This window comes from Glossina fuscipes, unplaced genomic scaffold (assembly GCF_014805625.2).
Source record: "Glossina fuscipes isolate IAEA_lab_2018 unplaced genomic scaffold, Yale_Gfus_2 2, whole genome shotgun sequence".
Classification (NCBI taxonomy): Eukaryota; Metazoa; Arthropoda; class Insecta; order Diptera; family Glossinidae; genus Glossina; species Glossina fuscipes.
In genome coordinates this window covers 8,598,916-8,617,296 of record NW_023998416.1, presented here as the reverse complement: position 1 = coordinate 8,617,296, position 18,381 = coordinate 8,598,916, and the positions used below count along the sequence as shown (strand labels likewise).

Genomic DNA, 18,381 nt, shown 5'->3' with positions numbered 1-18,381 from the left:
CTTAAATACATTATGATCAATAAATTTTGCTATCTGAAGCAAATCGAGCGATCCACTAAACTGTATGGTTACAGGAAGGCATATGTACCTCGTCTTAAAGCTTATAAAGTTCTTTTACTTGTTTTCATTTCCTTCCACAAGCATTTGCTGTTTCCACATTTTCTTTCATTTACTTTATTATAAACACTGATCGAATATTTGTGGTCTTTGATGGAATTTTTTTTTTTATAAAATCCGTTTCACGAAACTCTATATACAATCAATAAACAATGAGATTTATGATTTTTTTCGTGTATGTGTACAATACTTATGCGTTCAGCTGTGTATATAAGTTGTTTTATGCCTTTGGGTTTGTAAACTTAAATAACTGTACAAATTGTTATGGTTACAGTGGTTGTTATTATGAATTGTGCATATTTTTTTTTAACTGTGCTTCAATTTTAATATTCGCTATAGTTGAGGTGACCATCACTTTTGAGCAACGCGAAGCAATACAAAAAAAAACTCTTATATTACTTCAGGGTAAGTTCGAAGTGAAAAATTTGGAAAAGTTATGTATAGAATGAAATTTTGACAATTTTGATTACACTTGAATGATTGATATATATATATCAAAATGAAAAACAAAGCAAGAAAGAAGTCTACACTATATATCTTTTGTATCTATCACCTAAAGCAAATTTGTTTTGTAATTTTGCGAATTTCCGAAGCAAACCAAAGATAGACATAAATCGACTTGGAATCGTCTTATAACCGAGAATAGGTTTCATGCAAACGAAACCAACTAACCACGTCCGACCTCAGCTTATGGTTACCTAAATTTTGTTATAAAGTTTTATTGTACATATCCAACACTAATAGTTGAGGTTACTTCTAGTTCATTGTCCCGTTTTAATACCTTGAAGTAGACTCTTCTTCATCTTCTTCATAACTTTTGGTTAAATTTGGTCGAGTCCTTTTAGTCATACGATTTTTTTGTCAAGAATTTTCTTTTTTAATTTTCATAAAGAAAGCTTATATCGGGCTATGGAGATCACTTCTGTATTAATCGACGAATTATAAATTAATCGATCGGAAATCTTCAAAATATCCTTTTACATGTTTACATGTACATTAACTTAATAATGGAGAAGGAATCAAAGTTTTGAATAAAAAATATAACGCATACACGTGCTTACGAGAAAAGTTAAAAGCAACATTTTAGATGAAGAGCATATAACGGCTTCAACGGCGGAAATAAAGCGACAGAATAGAAAATGAAATGAAAGATGAGACACAATATAAATTTCTATATTATTGTATCCTATACCACTTTCAGCACTTTTGTTTTAAGTTTTTGCGAATAGATCCAACAATTAGGATGATTTGTGAGAGAACCATCTTGCGTTATAATAAACTATTCATAATTATTTGAGGAATCGATTTAAACCTACCCGTCATTCTGTTCATCACTCGTATGTCTCCCCATCTTATGGCCTGTCTGCTTATCCGTTTATTCGACCGTACATCTATCTGATGTGTGTTGACTTCTTTGCAAGATATATGTCAACATTTTCGATAATGTTTCGTAAACTTTGGCATAGTGACTTGTCTTGGCTTAAAGATGAACGCTATTGAAAGTATTGGAATGTACCGCTTGCATGATCAAGCAGATTATATAACATCCTACTTTAGCTTATAGCTTTTAGAGTCCTTTAAGAAATATCGAAAATCTAGAGTGTACTTATTTCTCTAAAAATTTTTGTAAGAACTTTCTTTTTTTCTAATACCAGTCATGGTATAGTATCACAACAGTAAGTGCCCGCAGCCTGAGAGTTTTTATCAGTCGAGCATGCACTTTAACTGAGACACATGTCAAACACGTTTGCGGTATGATCTATTGTACCTGGGAATTGAACTCGGGTATGCTGACTTGTTAGACGCTTTAGCAGCAATTTTCCTCAATTATGTGCACACACTTCATACACTTCTTTAATACCCTACACTAATGTAAGGATACATAATGTTTAAGCGGATGTACGTAACACTTAATATTCAGAACCACTTTCTGAATTGATTTAAGCTTGTCTGATCGTCTGTTCGTCTTGTTTTTTCATGTCAAACCTACGCAATTTTTGAAATATTTTGATGGAATTTAATGCAATGATTTATTTTGGCTCAAGGACGAACGTTATTGAGAGTGGTTCGGATTGGGCTTTATTTTGAAAAGTCCTTACATGAATATCCGTAGAGAGTTGCGGGGTATGTAATGCTTGGCTGTTGCCCATCATAATATTTTTGCTTGTTTTCTTCAACTTTCGTAATCATTTTTTTTTACTTTTAAATTATGCTTACCTGAGGGAAAGCAGGAACCGGTGTGAGGGTAGCCCTTTGGTTTAAGTGCAGTGCATTAACTTCGCGCCAGTAACTATTACTACCTGGAAACGGGTTAAGAACGTAAAATAAAAATAGAAAGGGAAAAAAGCAGTACGGGACCAGCATTATCTTCTTAATTAACCTTACAATAGTCATTGCATCCATTTCTTGGGCAATAGGAGCTATACCTAAGCCCAAGAATGTTTGCAAAAACAGCATATGTAAGTTCCTATCCTGTTGTTCCAATATTTTATAGCCAAACGATGAAACGATGAAAATATACTAAAGGTGGTCTACTGTTTGCAAAACGTAGGTTAAATCTGACAGTAAATTATTTATACTCGTTTCATATAAGTTAGAGGGAACAAACACATATATCAAAAACATTTTCCTACTGTGCATTTGATGAAATTGTTTACCGTGAAGCAATTTACCCGAGTCCTCACATAATTTCAAAAACAAATCATTATTCAATTTCACTGCTTTATGTATCGAAATTAATTTCTTGCGGTACTTTTCTTTTATTACATAAACAAATGCAAATTTTGCACAGCGTGTTGAGCAGTAATAATTTTTACGTATGTAACGATGCCTGATAGTGCTTCAAAATATCACCACATTGGTAGTATGCGATGCTTATGTATTATAATAACATACAACATGCATTCGTTGCGCAGGTTTATATGGTATTGCAGTAATAGAAGTTCTATTAAGTTACTGTAATCAAGCGTGGCCAAAGCGACCTTGACGCACACTTGGTACTTACTTGATATATTCTTCACCTACCTGTGTTGTTATTTACAAAAAGTTAGACGATTGTTATCGCATAAATGTTCATTTTTCATAAAGTATGAGATTAGGATCAAAATTCGATCTCATCTCAACAAAGTTTCGCATCTTCATTTAATATTCCAAAGTAGGTCTTTCAACGATTTTTATCGAAAATAATTTAAAATCGCAAATCAATCTTAAATAACTATGTCTTCGAAAAAAAGCGAAATGTTCTGATCCACTACATTTTTAATAGTGTTCACCCTTTAGGGCGAAACATGCAAGTGTATTAAATTTCATCAAAATATCTCCAAAAACTACGATCTATAGTTTAATCATAAAAGTACATGAACAAATATCAAACTAACAGACGGACCGACCGGCCAAACCCTGCTCAAGAAATGATTTTTGAAAATGCTGCCAATTAATTATGTTTATGAAACTCTAAATCGGGAGATTAGGTCTATATTCACGTTTAAGAACCATTTGCAGGATACAAAAGGAAATTCCAAAGACCCTATAGTATATACGTTAAATATGAATGTATTTGTAAACACTGATTCGATTTAGTCATGACCGTTTGATCGTCTGGGTAAATGTCTTTCGTAAACGTTCACTGGCTCGAAAAAATTAAGAAATTAGATCTAAATTTGGCAAACGCAGCTTGGTATTCAAAGTGGACGAAATCGATCAAAGCGCGCGCCTACAGCATAATATAAACTAAATCTGCGTCTTCAAAGCAATGTTTTTCTCAATTCTTAAACATTCTCTGACAACAAACAAACAATTAACAAATTTGAAAACAGCGGCGCTCTCACAAAAGTTGCAGGAAGTTTCAATCGTATTTTAAACTTGACTAATATCGGGCTAGATCTAACAGCATAAGCAAGAACGCCTAATCCGAGTATCCACGAATACTATTTGGGAATTCATGTTCCTTTTTTACCTTTTCTTTTTTTGGCGCATGGCATCAGCCCCTTACATCCGGAGACACTACAAAGTATATATATATTTGTTCAGTAAGAAATTTTCGATGGGTGTTGTCATGCATTTCTGTCCGTCGGTGGTAAACACTCTCCTCGTCCCAAGAAGGACAAGCCCGAAACGTTAGAAGAACTGTGAGTAACTTTGTACTCAAAAACAAGCACTTTGGGGGTTTTGCTCGTTACTTATAAGCTACAGCAGATGCATCGATGAAGACCTTCACTTAGGTTCTATGGTTAATTCTATAGAATATGTAAAAAATGGAAAAAATTCGGCTACGCACGCTCAATATTATAGCATACCCAAGTTTTGTATTTTTCGTTTTCCTAAGATACAAGTGATGGTATTATTCTTTATTGTTTTTATTTTATTTATTGTTTTTAGCGATTTAAAACAATATCGAATAATACGCTATCATAATGTATAAAAAAAGCTGGATATCAAAATAGTTTGATTTAAGCTGATTAATAATTTTATTCCTCGTGAATTTGTCAGGGTGACCTGACCACCTCACATAAACCTTTGCACGAAAGCAAATTTATGTACCGATTTATAATGTTTTACATCTAAAAGCGATTCTCATAACCCAGTTCCCCTCGTTTATATTCAATTTCTTAAGAATCCCAAGGATCTTAATTTCAAATCTGAAGATATTCAATAAAATATCTTTTAATACAATACATATTCTATTGAAGAAACATGCTAAGATTATTCAGCCATATGGGACTAGACCGAAAGTGCTAATAGTGTCCACAAAAGTTGACTTGTCGAGACCTTTCTTACACGTAATCGGATGTACTGAGCATCAGATCAATAGTTACTACAGTTTCTATTTTATAACCTTTTCTCTTTAAGCGATTGCGTTGGTATGCCGAGCGCTCCTATTTCTAAAACCTAGTTTATAGCCTTCGATTCGGCAAAATCGTTTGTGGTCCTTAGCTTCGCCAAAGTGGATAGCAGATAGACGGATCGGTGTGCGGACAGTCAGAATCATAAAAAAAGTCTGGTTCCCGATCTGACTTAATTACCTTACTTCTAGGTGTCTCTGTTACACAGACCTAAATGTTACAAAGTGAAAGATAAAATTAATGTACTCGCCATTTTGACAGATTGAAAAATTTACTAAATTCTAAAACTGAAATTTGCCATAAAGTTTTCCTTTATATTTGCTATTATGAACAGTTTTATTGCACATCACAAAAATGCAGGCAAATACTATGTACAACAGTTCGATTGGTTGTAATAACTATGCTGAGCGTACGTTTCCAATTTCCATTAGGCTGGTGAGTGTGTGTTTGAAGTACGTCCGAAACGTATTTGTAAATAAAAATTTTATCTTCGACGCATATAACAATAAAATAACTAACAGTAAAATGTTCATAACGTATAGGAAAGCAATTCTTATTAATTCACTAAAATCAAAAGCGAACAAAAATATCAAATAAACTAATAAATTTAAATTTTTAAGTAAAAATAAAAAAAAAAAACATTCTTTCATAATTATATAATAAAAAATCAAGTATTTAGTTTTATTGCAAGTGAGCGACAGATACATTGTTGTAGTTTTTAATTGAAGCTCGATTTAAAAGCATATTTACGGACTAAACCGAATCGCAAGAACGTTGCAGATTATTTTTACAAGGCCAGCCGCCCGCAATCAGTTTTCAATTGTTATTGGTTGCAAGCGCAAATGGATAGCAGAAAATTTTTAAATTTTCGATTAAAAGCACAGACAAGTAGTAAACATTTCTAAAGTTCTAACTGCAAGCACGGGCGACCTGACCAGCAAACTCGATTGGGAATTTTAATTATATGCCTGCAGTTGCATGCCTGAGTTCCCCCATTCGTAAAGCAAGCTAACAATAAAAGAAATTAAACCGTTATAATGGGGCAAAGTCAACTGGCATATACTCTCCCCCGCTTCGCCTAACAAAATTCTTCATCTATTTTCGTTATAAAATATTAAACCATTTTGGCATTTAACTTGGAATCCCTATATGGAGCTGTATTGAAAAAACCGGCCGACTTGGTCCAAGCATGGCATGATATTTTCTATATTCGAATTACTATTATGGGCCAATTTTCACTCTGACATATTAATATGTAAACCTCTTTGCTAAATAAAAGCTTGCTTTTCATAGGAGAGACTATATGGGAAGGGAGTCAAATAATTAGTGCATCCGATTCAAAAGTTTCACGTCAACTTGGTTTACGAAAATGCTAATACTCAGCGAGATTTTTCGCGAAATTTTGAAAACTCCATTGTTTCACACGACAACGTTTTTAAAATAAGACGTTATATGAGGAGTAAATGCAAAATTGGCCCGACCTAATCCATTTTCAATAATTCTCGAAATTGCTACCTGTGAGCTGACAGAGATTAATGGGATGGACAGACAGATAGACAGAAAGTAAGCTTATATCGATTTATAATATAAAGCACAGTATAGTTCTGATTGCATCAGTATAACAAAAGTTCAGTCTTTTTTAAGTACCTCTGATTGTTACGCACCTCACTACAAACTTAATATGCCTCCTATTTCTCTTAAGAGGCATAGCATATAAATAGTAAACATTAACAAAAATGATTTACTTGAAGTGGAAGTTTTTGTATAGATTGTTAACATTATGTTGCCGAAAATCGATGCCATTAACAAAGGTATTATAGTAGCAATTTATATAAGATCTTCTCATCGTAGTAAAGTTTATAAGTGATTGTCTATAAAGTAGCCTTTTTTCATCCATACATTAATAATGTTTATTTATACATATGTATATAGATGTCTTATGTGTGGAAAGGACTATTTGTTACTTGCACATTTCTTGTAAGAGTTAAACAAATACTTATTTGTATTATCCTCCAATCAATCAATATTTGCATCTATTACTTTAGCAAGTGTCGATAAACAATTCGCATACATAATACATTTAAATATTATATTATTCATTAGAACAGTGTAACATCTGTTGTTGATTTGCTAAGTTCTTCGAAGTATAAGACGAGGACATTTAAATATTCATACATCTTCCTATATCTCAATTATTCATATTCATTCAATTTGTTTCATCGCATATATTCCGATACTTTAGCCTTTAATGGCATCTTTTAGACGTGACTTGATTAACTGGAAGGCAGTTGAAAATAAAATGAAACTCAAAATTGTGTTCACTCGTTTTGATATTTGTTTTGAAATATCAGAACACAAATGAGAGAGAACTTCATTAGGATTGTATTGAAAGGAAAGTGAAAGTTTTAAAGAAAGAAATGAAAATAGAAGACTCTGCGCTGGTGTATGTGTATGTGCTTTGAAATATATATATATATATCAATAATTAAAAGTAAACAATTGGCGACCCCGTTAAATAAAAAGTTTACTTTAGTTAACTTTTTACAGTTACAACAATACAGAAGTTCATTAGCTTCCAATGCAAACTAAACAATACTTAAACGATGTACGGCTCGAAACGAATCTCGCACAATTTCCCATTCACATAGTTAAAACAAAACTGTTACACAAGTGTTATAATATAGTAAGAAGAAGAAGAAGAAGGAAAAAGTCTTGAAAATTGTCTACAACTAGTCACGCGTCATGCTGCCCAATCACTTAATCAATGAATATTATTGGCAAGGAGTGTTTAAGATGTAACGGCATTGGTGATTAAATCGTCGATTAATAACATTTTAGTTTGCTTGAAGAGATTTTCTCCTTGTCTTTCCCACGAATTCTTAAGTTAAGTTATGTTTCGCGTAAAAAGATTGCCGTAATGGATCGATCCCAGATAAATGGGATATTTTAAGTTAAAGACTATGTTGGATAATCATCTCGGTTTTTTTGTTTTTTTATGTTACAAGAGAATCACAAAAACAAATACACTTTGTAGTTAAGCATATATAAAAAATGAGCATTCCATAGCTTGCAGATAAATTCAGCTCAGTACACACTTCCAGTAATGAGTTGGGAATTTCATTTCTTTTCTTTTTTCAATATGGATTTAGTTTTATGTTACGATAATCATCCGACTAACATCTATGTTCAAACTTAATATAGTAACGCAATGAAACTTTTCGTTTAATCTTTGCCTTTTTCAAAGAGTCCAATTACAAGTACCTAAGGGTAGTTCTGTGTATAAAGAACACTTCATGTTTTTTTAGATTTTTTTTTATCTATTTATGTGAAGTACGTAAAAGTGAAAAATTTCGAATTATTCGATTTCACAGACGAATAGTTGTTGAATAATATTTTCATTTCATATGATTAATAAAATGAAAATTTTTTCAAACTTCCTTCAAAATGATTAAATTTGCCCTTGAAAGGACTGCAACTGTGTAAGCGTTTTTTATTTTTTGACGCTCGTCTATCAATTTACTTAGCAAAAACACGAACAAGTTCAAAAAAGTTGACCTTGCAGTAAATACAAAAGCATAGGCTGGCTAGGCACGGTAGACTAACTTCACACCAGTGAACTAAAGGGGCATAACACAAATATTTTATCGATTTGAAATACTTTCGTGGGCGTGGCAAAGTTGTGTTCAAAGTTTTGGTCATCTCTAATTGCTGTTTATATCTCTCAAGTTGTCCAATGAAAATACCTGCAGTTCAGGTCGCAAAATTGATTTTTTATATCATTCAAAATTTAGTCCTTTGTAAGTATCTTTTTTGTAAGTTACTTTTCAAAATGGAATAATGGGAACAAAAAGATAATATGAAAGGAGAGATACTAGTTCTTAACAAAGGATTCGCATTATTTTTAGTGAGGTCTTATGTATACTTTAGCGTCTCATGACACACACAGGATTCTCGGCGAAAGATCGATTTATTTTTGTGTTGTCGCGAGAGTGAAAAAACTTTATTTTCTTACCAAAGAAATCCGCCTTATTCTGCTTTTATTTCATATAATAATAAATAATTATCTTTTCCTTTTTTAGTATTGTGCACTAGTTTTACGTTAGTTGTGTCAGGTTGCGCTAGATTTCTTAAGCTTTAGAAATAGGTTTTACGCCTGCTTCCTGTGACTTCGTACTAGCTTTGCAAATATCAAATTGGTTTGGGGAATGATAAAAAGCCGACGTTTATTACCGACAAGTAGTATTTACAGGTTTACCTAAGGCAGCAACACTTTGCTTCACGAGCCATGAGAGTTTATATTGAGTCCTTTTTTTTTCTGGCTAATTTCTTTACGAATTTTAGCGAAAATTATCTGGTCAATGGTATTAGCCATGAAGTGCAGCACACTTCACGCAATCGAGGACTTAATTCGCTGACGGGGCAGTTGAAAATATATTAATGCAACGGGATTTTTTTGAAAAATCTATGCCATACATTTGATGATAGCAGAAGTTACCCACCAATTGATAGCTTAATTCAAAGATGCAGCCGAGTCACTTCAGGAATTGTACATATCGTCACCAATGACGCCTGCGACACTGAAAACAGAAGCAGTCGTATGTTCAGAAAAAGCGCTCATAAGAAATGAGTTTGGCTTCAGGGAAAAATGTGTTAACCTTGAATTGGACCCATATCAAACCATTATTGACTGACGATGACAGGAAATGGAAATTTTTGAAAGATGCTGATAGCAGCAATGATAGATAATTTTCACGTTCTTTTATCTGCACTTCTGAGAAATGATTTTTGAAGTTCATAACCATCAATATGTTTCAATGTGTGTGTGTGTGTGTGTGGTTGTGTGTCTTCAATAAGCTCATTTAAATTCCCTAAAAGAATCAATACCTGCAATTTGTCTATACGTGGATGCAGCCTTTTGACTTCCTATCGCAATAATTGTTTAACGGGAATCACGTTTTTTGTAATAAAATAGTTCGTTACATTATTGAACGTAATAAAAAGCGAAATATTTTAGAAATGACATAATTGCATCAATTTGACAGACATTTGTCATTGAGTGTCGTCTTCCTGCAAACAAAAAAAAAAAAAAGCAAAGTTACAATAATCTGGCAAATACCCAATAAGCTCAATGACCCATCAAATGTCTAAAGCAGCAACGATGACAGCAAGATAAAAAAAAGCAAAACATTGTAAACAATAAATCAGTCCTAGCAACCTGTCAATCACTGAAAACAGTGCAACGACAACGTGCCGATGATTATTAAGTATGCAGGAAAAAGTAAATTTTTACCAATTTTTGAATGTTAACAGCAACGATATAAACTAATTTATAAATTAATTGAATAAATTAATAAAAAACTATCATTCATTACAGCGTAAGAAGGGGAGAACTGAATTGTGTTCATGAAGGTTGGTTGATATACGAGGAGCACTAGAAGCAATATATTCATCATATTCAAGTCAATGAACAAAAGTTGAAAAAAAAACCAGAGAAATTATTTTAAAACATACTCGTAATGATTTTTCCTTACAAACTTGAACTAAAAAATTCAATTTTGTTTTTAAATCGAAACTTTTGTTGTTTTGTGCATGCAGTATATTTATATCTTGAGGATCGTAAACGTTATTCCCTGAAATAGAGGAAACTTATGCTTGCCTATGATTTCAAAAAAGTACCAGGAAACAAGTACTTGTAGACAATAATGAATTCGAAGCGGTTTTAAAAAAAAAAAAATATAGGATCAATTGCAATAGGAAAAAAAATATCCGTCACCGTCATCCATCTATTTTTTCGACCTTTCTGCCAAAATGTGAGTATTGTGTTGAAAAAAAACTTTAACCCAGCAACGGTGCTAAAAGTTTATACGCAGCTAATCCCTCAAAGGGCGATGCGAAGGGTATGATTTTTTCCGCTATCGCTTTTAGTTATCATTAACAAGGAAATCCAAAGCTTCTCGACGTTGGGTGTTTGTTGGCAAAAGTGTCGTTTGGTTTGGCGAACTCTAAAAGACTGTGTGCTGTACACTTCAGTGGTTTAAGTTAAGCTGTTGCAGTGTACTGCCATTATTTCGCAAATGCTTATAGAGGAAGTGACGACAACTGTTAGAAAACATTGTACTGTAAAACCGGTAGGCTAGCATGTATGTCCAAGAGTTGATAAGAATTAATTTACTTCTAGCAAACATTTATTGTATGGTTGCGTTTAAATTCTGCTTTTAAGAAAAAAAGACATCAAGAAAAGGATTACATTGGGGAAAATCAATGAAAAGGTTAAAGAAAATAATTGAAATTTTTTCGTAAAGGAACTTCAGACTTGGCTGGCATGGCCGATATTTAATCGTAAGCACATCGACATCATCACAAGGGAGTTGCAAAAGGACACATAGGAATTCGCCATTACTTAAGATGCCATAAATCCGTTGGGCCCCTTAATAGAAATGTTAAACAAATTACAAACTCTTTCCTCCCCAAGTTAATCGATCGTGAATTTCAAGTCAAGAGCTCGGCTAATACCAGCGATTTTATTCGCTATGGATCTTGTTTTGAAGACGATTTAAGTCGCATCGTGACTTAAAAGATATAAAATGAAAATGGAAAAAATGCACTTTAGGCGGTATGCGTAAGCATTGACGGAGAAACTAACTATAATCCTTCCTCACAACCAGCGTATCACACAATCTAATTTAAAGGAAATCGTATGAACTTTGATGATTAAGGATTAATGATGTTTTCAATTCGTATAATTCTCTGTACTTTTTTTTTAATCAATTGCACAAAATAAACAATTTATTTATCGCTTTAAATATTGAAACTCAATTTACCTTTTTTTTACCTTTTTGCAAATAATTTCAAATGTATTTTTGCATTAACTTAATGAAAATCACTTACATAAAAAAAAAAAAATAAATTATTTTCATAAGTTACGTAAAACTTAATAAATATTTATTTTATCAAATATATTTTCAATTATATCAATTAAATATAAAAAAAAAAAAAAAAACCAACTTCCTTTACTACCAGTTCAGTAGTTATTGGGGTTGCGAAGCAAATAACAGCAATCAACAGGTTGTCAAGTTGATGTCTGTTTCTGGCATTAAAGCGATTTTAATTTACATTTGTCATACATACCTATTTATGTGTATATCTCTATGTGTTTGTGAATGTATGCTTGTGGAATTATTGAATAATTCCCGAAACATTCGGATGAATTAATTGTCATTGTATATCAATTTTATGCAGTGGATTTATCAAAAAAAGACAAACAAAAAATTCACTTTAGTTTTCAAATTACAGGGAAATCCTCACAACAACACACTCGTTGATAGCTTATTGACATTTTTGACAGGCACGATACGTTTTTGTCGCTTAATCAATATCTGAAAAATAGGAATTTTAATAAATTAAAAGAGTTGAATTGACTTTCTCTTGAAGGCTTACAATGTCATACAAGCGTCCAAGCGTCGTGAGCGATGCTGAACTAGGATTGTCCCACTAACGCTTTGGTTCACTGAGTTTTTTCCTCTGAACGCTATATTCTTTCCAAAGTGCAGAAAATTCTCATTGTAAGAGCTTCTATTCAGTCCTGTTTTCTCCTGGCTTTTCCAAACAATTGAAAACTTCAGATTTCCATATTAATAATCGGACGATATAGTTGTATGTTGTTTTCCTATTCCATATAACGACATAATCTTGAATCCCCTGTCAAGCAAGTAATACAGGGTCAGCAGCTTGCCTTAACTGCTGAGGATGTTTACTGGCGCTCAAACTCCGTAATAAAAAATTGAAGAAGTGATCTTGATTCGAAATAATAATTCCGTCTATATTTGCAATTCTGCAGAGGAACCGACGGGGATTAATAAAAGAAATGGATCGCATAGGTTATCTCGCTATGCCTAATTTGGAATTGTAAGGCAAAATGTTCAGAAAAAATAACCATAAAAAAAGGGTTTCCTAACAAAAAATTATGAGAGAAATCTTCGTAGAATTTTTCTTATTAATCGGACTAAACTAGATAACGTTTAAATAGGCTAAAGGTACGATCATTAATAGCATAAAACTGTAATTGTTGATCAAATAAATATTACACGGGCTCTCATTGGAGAAAGCAAAAGTTTTTCAAATAAAAAAGACATCTATCTACGAAAATATCTTAGCCGGAGTTGCGTCTTTAAATGAAGCAAAGTCTGGTATTTAGGCGAAGCTAAGCTTTAGTAACGAAATCCTCAAAGTCTCAAAGAAAGTTTTTCATTAAAACAAAGGTTTCATTAACATAATGTTTTGCTCAAGGTAAGCCTTCACTCAAAGCGAGGCTTTAAATCTTTCCACATCGATTATCATCGATTATCTCCACCTACTCCTCTCTCTAAGCTAGATTCGATGTCGTGAAATTGTTATTGAGTGCAAAGGGTTAATCAACTACAATCGGTATCTGGTGATTTAAGAATTTGAACTATACTAAGATATTTACTACACCTTATGACTTTACGCGATTTTGTTTGTCGCTTTGAATTTAGACACCTACTAATCCAGACACCTAGGCACTTGCGCTATGAAAAATAATATTATTCGCACTCGATGCTGTACAAAGTACAATTTCGATCATTAATGTGCAGGAAAAGAAAATCCCAATGTTAAGAGCTGTCGCTTACTTTCTCTCTCTTCTCTTTAAGAGAAAAAATTGTGAAATTGTTCTCTTTTTTTTTTCTATCCCCATACTGCCTTTTGTGCGAATCTTGAATACTTACCGACTAAAGCATTTATATGGAAACGTCAAAAGTTTTGGAAAGTGTGGGCGTGTCAATTGACTTATTTGGGGAATTTTTGAAATAATTTTAGAGATGAGTCCAATATATAAACTGATGGTATGATTTGATTGAATCTCGCTCAAGTAATACTTTTTTGCAATATATTATAATAGATATTAATATGTAATTAATTTTTATAAATACCTGCACGCAATCAAATTATAATTGTCGTTGACAATCCGAAGAAAAAAGGAAAAATGATTTTTTTTTTACTATAATTACATGTTAATATAAATAAATTAAATTTAATAATTCTGTAGCAGATTACAAAAAAAATAATCGACACCTACAGTAATATAGTTAATTAAAAAAAATATGGATAACTAGTTATTAAGTCGATATCTACAAAGCATTTATTCATTTGTATTGGCAAAATAAATTTTTTTCCGCTTTTCAAATTTTTTGTTTTTTCTTTGGTTTTGTTTACATTATATAAATTAGTTAAAATGAAATAATTTAATTAAAATTCAATTCATTTTATTTTTACACACAGCAATTATTTGCAATTATACGCAATAAACTATTAGCAGAATTCCTAAACGTGTCTTCATTAAAAATTTTACAAAATTATTTTTAACAAAAATTCCAATAATAATCAAGTATATGGCGCGGTTAGCGCGGCCAATGGTTCCACGCAGCCATAATTTGTTCGTTTGGCGAATATTTTTGGTCAAACTGCTGATTATCAATTTTACGTCAATGAACACACGGCCTAACAAACGTTTAAACGGTAAAGGGTAAATAATTTAATGGTTTACATGAAAAGAGAAAAACATATTTTTTGCTTGAATATGCGTTACTTGAATAAATTTGTAAACGCGAACACCACATGCAAATGCATGAAAATCTATCATTTGCTACCTGCTCAAGTGTTATGTTCGCGATCCAATTATCGTGCTATCGGTTTGTATTGAATTATGGTGTCTGTCCGCTTGACTAACAGGGGAGGCAAGAATCGCGATTAGTAAGTTCTTGTTCGCAGGTTCATATCTCATTGCGGTAGACTTTACTTTGGTCGCAGCTGTAGTCAATGGTCAGTAGATAAAGGGCTAACACCTACTGACTGGGCGCACACTCACTGTGCTGCGACTGCTTTCCTCTCTCTTCTTCTTCCACCATTTGTTTCCGACCGATCGTGTCCGTATTTTATCGAACCTCGTCAAAAAAAAAAAAAACGCGTAAAACCATTGTAGTGATCCATGGCCAAACATTACATACTACACCACTTCGCTTAATATTGTTTTTTATATAACCACTTTTTAAAATAATACGTTATATGGGAAATGGTCGAAAAAGGGGTTCGTCTTTGGTTAAAAGCAGATTCTTGTACTAAACTTCATCAAGCAATCTCAGCAATTGCGACCTGTAGGTTCAACAAAACATAGTAATTCCGACGGACAGGCAGACAACCTAAGATCAGTTTGGAAAATGTTCACGTACCTATCGCTGAGTCTATCTCAGCTCCTTCTGACTGTTGCTTACGTTCGTAGCCCTTGCACTAAATTAGCGTAGGGTATAAAAAAGTCAGCCATTCTGAAAAGTTTTTAAAAATTAAGTGCAAGGCTAGTCTCGGTCGAGGATCTGTTGAATTGGAACTGATGTATCGATTCGGTTTCGTTCAACATCTAGAACGATTTGAGCTAGGTCCACTATAACTCGTGTAACGACCTAATTTTAAAAAGTCATTGTACGAAAAAAATTTGCGATGTTTGACGTTTTTCGGCGCAAATATGTAAAAAAATTTGTATTTTGTCATTCTATTGAATATGCAAAGATTGGATAGGACCCATTCTTTGAAATCCTCTCTCAATAACAAGAAAACAACCTTTAAGATGACTTACTTTTGGATACTCTATGACGGAAACGAATAGAAAATGCTACTTTGAACTATAAGTTGATTGTTTTAAATTTAAACCCTTTTTTTCTTTTTTTGTCTTATTTCTGTTACGTACTTTTTCTTACGGGGGGTTAGGTTTTAAAAAAAAGTTCTCGTTTTGGACATTTTTTTGATGAAAATAGATGAAGAAAAAACAATTTCTATACGGCATTTTGATGCCGACTTTCCCTGATCACGAGGTTTATACCTCTTTAAATATTGCATATTAGTGTTGTATGGAAATCATACGTTTGTGCGCTTTCGACTTTGACGTGATCACAGACGACCGTTATTATTTAATGCGCCGCAATAAATAGTTTCACTAGACTTTCAGCAAGTGATCCGGATATGATATTAAAAAATAAATATAAATAATAAATTGAGTACAAAAAATAAGGGGAATTTTTATTTAAAAAAAAAAACCTCTTAATAAAAGCCATTAAGCAAAGTCGGCTCTCTGCTTTTAAGGCTCTACCAGAATTTGAAACTAGTTAATCGAATGCCATGGAGATTATTTTAGAAATCATCAAACAATTGTGCGCGTTTTTTCAAAATTAAAAATCCTCTTAGCTATTGAACACCGTAGTGTACTCGGTATTGTAAGATAATCGCCCTTATTCAGAGACGAATTAACTTTGCTCTACTCCCCTGTTCGTTGAAAGACTTCTTGAGCATGATACTGTCTCATATAATTTCATTTGAGTTATTCATCGACAGAGAGGGGGATTAAAACAGTTGAAAAACTTAAGACAAGCTCGAAAAGTGCTTAGATCAGTTAGTAGTTGGTAATGAAGGATAATGAAGAATTACCGCTAATACCAGGCGTAGAGTTTTAATGTATTTGCCTGCAACCGATTAATGGATTTTTTTCTTGCCTTTACCAACTGTTTTCTTTCTTGTTTCACCCTACACCAATTGCGGCACAAAGATATATTAAATTTGTGCGGATGGATACAACACGCGGGAGAACTCACCTTTCGCTATGCCGATCGGTTAAGAATCTAATTTCTAATTCAATCTAAGCTTATTTGTCCGTCTGTCTGTCCATCTCATATTCTTCTCATTTACCTAGAACCTACATTTGTTACGTCAATGTGTTTTGAGTTAAGGCTGAACGTTATTCAGAAAGGGCTTGGGACGATTCACTTTTTCGACCACTTTCCATATAACGCCTTATATTGAAGAGTCGTTACACAAATAGCTGTACAGTGTGTGATATACAATGTTTTCACTTATTTTAGCGTAACTTTTCTTTTAAATTATTGGGTTGATGATTCACTTTTTTTACCACATCCCTTATGGCATTTCGAATTATTTTGATTAAGAATTACAAATGCCTTGATATCTGTCAAGTTTTTTAAGGTTCAAGCAAAGACTCTCGTGTACACATTGCACCTTTTTTTTGGTCAACTCAGCAAGTCATCTGCTGTTGATTTACAGTAGAAAAAGAAGCAGACGAAAGTGTTTTACTTTTCTTTTATTTATTTCGATTTTCAAATATATTTTCATTTTAAGTGAAACATTTTTAAAAATTATTTCGTTTGTCATTTTGTTTTCTTTCAATATTTTAGCTACGGCCAAAAACAAAAATATTAATTAAAAAGATAAACAACAGAAATGGAGTCAACAATGCTGCATGCTTCGCATTATCATCAGTTAACACGACGAACATTAAAAAAAACAAAAATTGTTCGCAACACAAGCAGAAACACGAAAAGAAAGCACTTGAACGGCAAAGCAATGTTAACAGTGGCGCTATTGCTTTTAATAAATCACCTAACACTAATACAAGCGGGTAAGTGCTTATATATTTACAATGATATGTGCTTGAGTGTGAAAAGCAAAAAGAATGCAATTGTGTCCTAAGTGTTTAATATGTGTCCTTCCCTCCAGTTACAATTTTAGCAAAAACTTTTCTATAACAGTCAGGATAAATATTTTTGATGATGATTAATTGCTTTTGCCGAAGATGTCCTTTTCAAATCTGTTGGTGAAAGCAAAACAAATCCATTTCTGTATACTAAAGTATTTAAGAGCATTTCCTGACGCACTACATGACAGCTTACATAGACAGGCTGAGAAAACATTGCAAAAAAAGCATACGAACATTTATAACAATATTGAACAATTGGCTTGAGTTGAGTTGAGTGCCTTCGACCAGGCAAGGCATTCCTTGCAAACTTGCGCACACTTTTCATTTTACTAAACTGCATTTGCATATTTTCTATGCCTTCGGGTATTGTCAGAAGAAACTCTTTTGTTTTTTTTTGTTTTTTTTTTTTTTTTTTTAGTTTTTCACGTTTTCCTTATTCTTTTTTATATTTTTTTTTTTGTTCTCTAGAAAGAGACGAAGTAAGTGTACAGTGGGGAAATAGATCTATGGCTGCTTATTGCAATATGCAATAAATGTATGTATGAGTCATCATGGTTTGCATTGCGACACACACAGGCTCACAACTGTATCATTTGCTATATGCTGCTTATTGATAAGAAGAACAGAAGCAGCTGTTAACTGTTGTTAATTGATGTGCTTTTAATTGAGGTCGCAATTTTTGCAATTTGTCTCTTCGGATTGACATCATTGACATATCCGACGTGTCTCATCGGCAACATCATCATACTTTGCCCCTCTTCATACAAGCAAACATAAACCAACGTGTATACGCATACATACTAATAAATATCACGTTTCCTTTATTTCCTCTGGCAATGTTAGCTGCAAACTTAATGATTGTTTTTTTTT

General features: G+C 32.9%; 1 protein-coding gene across 1 annotated transcript in view; it reads left to right on the top strand.

Moving 5' to 3' along the window:
* Positions 1–18,381, top strand: part of LOC119632905 (probable serine/threonine-protein kinase MARK-A) — a 105,037-nt gene that overhangs the window by 40,261 nt on the left and 46,395 nt on the right. Inside the window, exon 2 of the mRNA XM_038026060.1 lies at positions 17,210–17,433. Coding sequence (XP_037881988.1) covers positions 17,256–17,433 — 178 coding nt within the window. The 5' untranslated portion in view covers positions 17,210–17,255. The remainder of the gene's footprint in view (positions 1–17,209; positions 17,434–18,381) is intronic.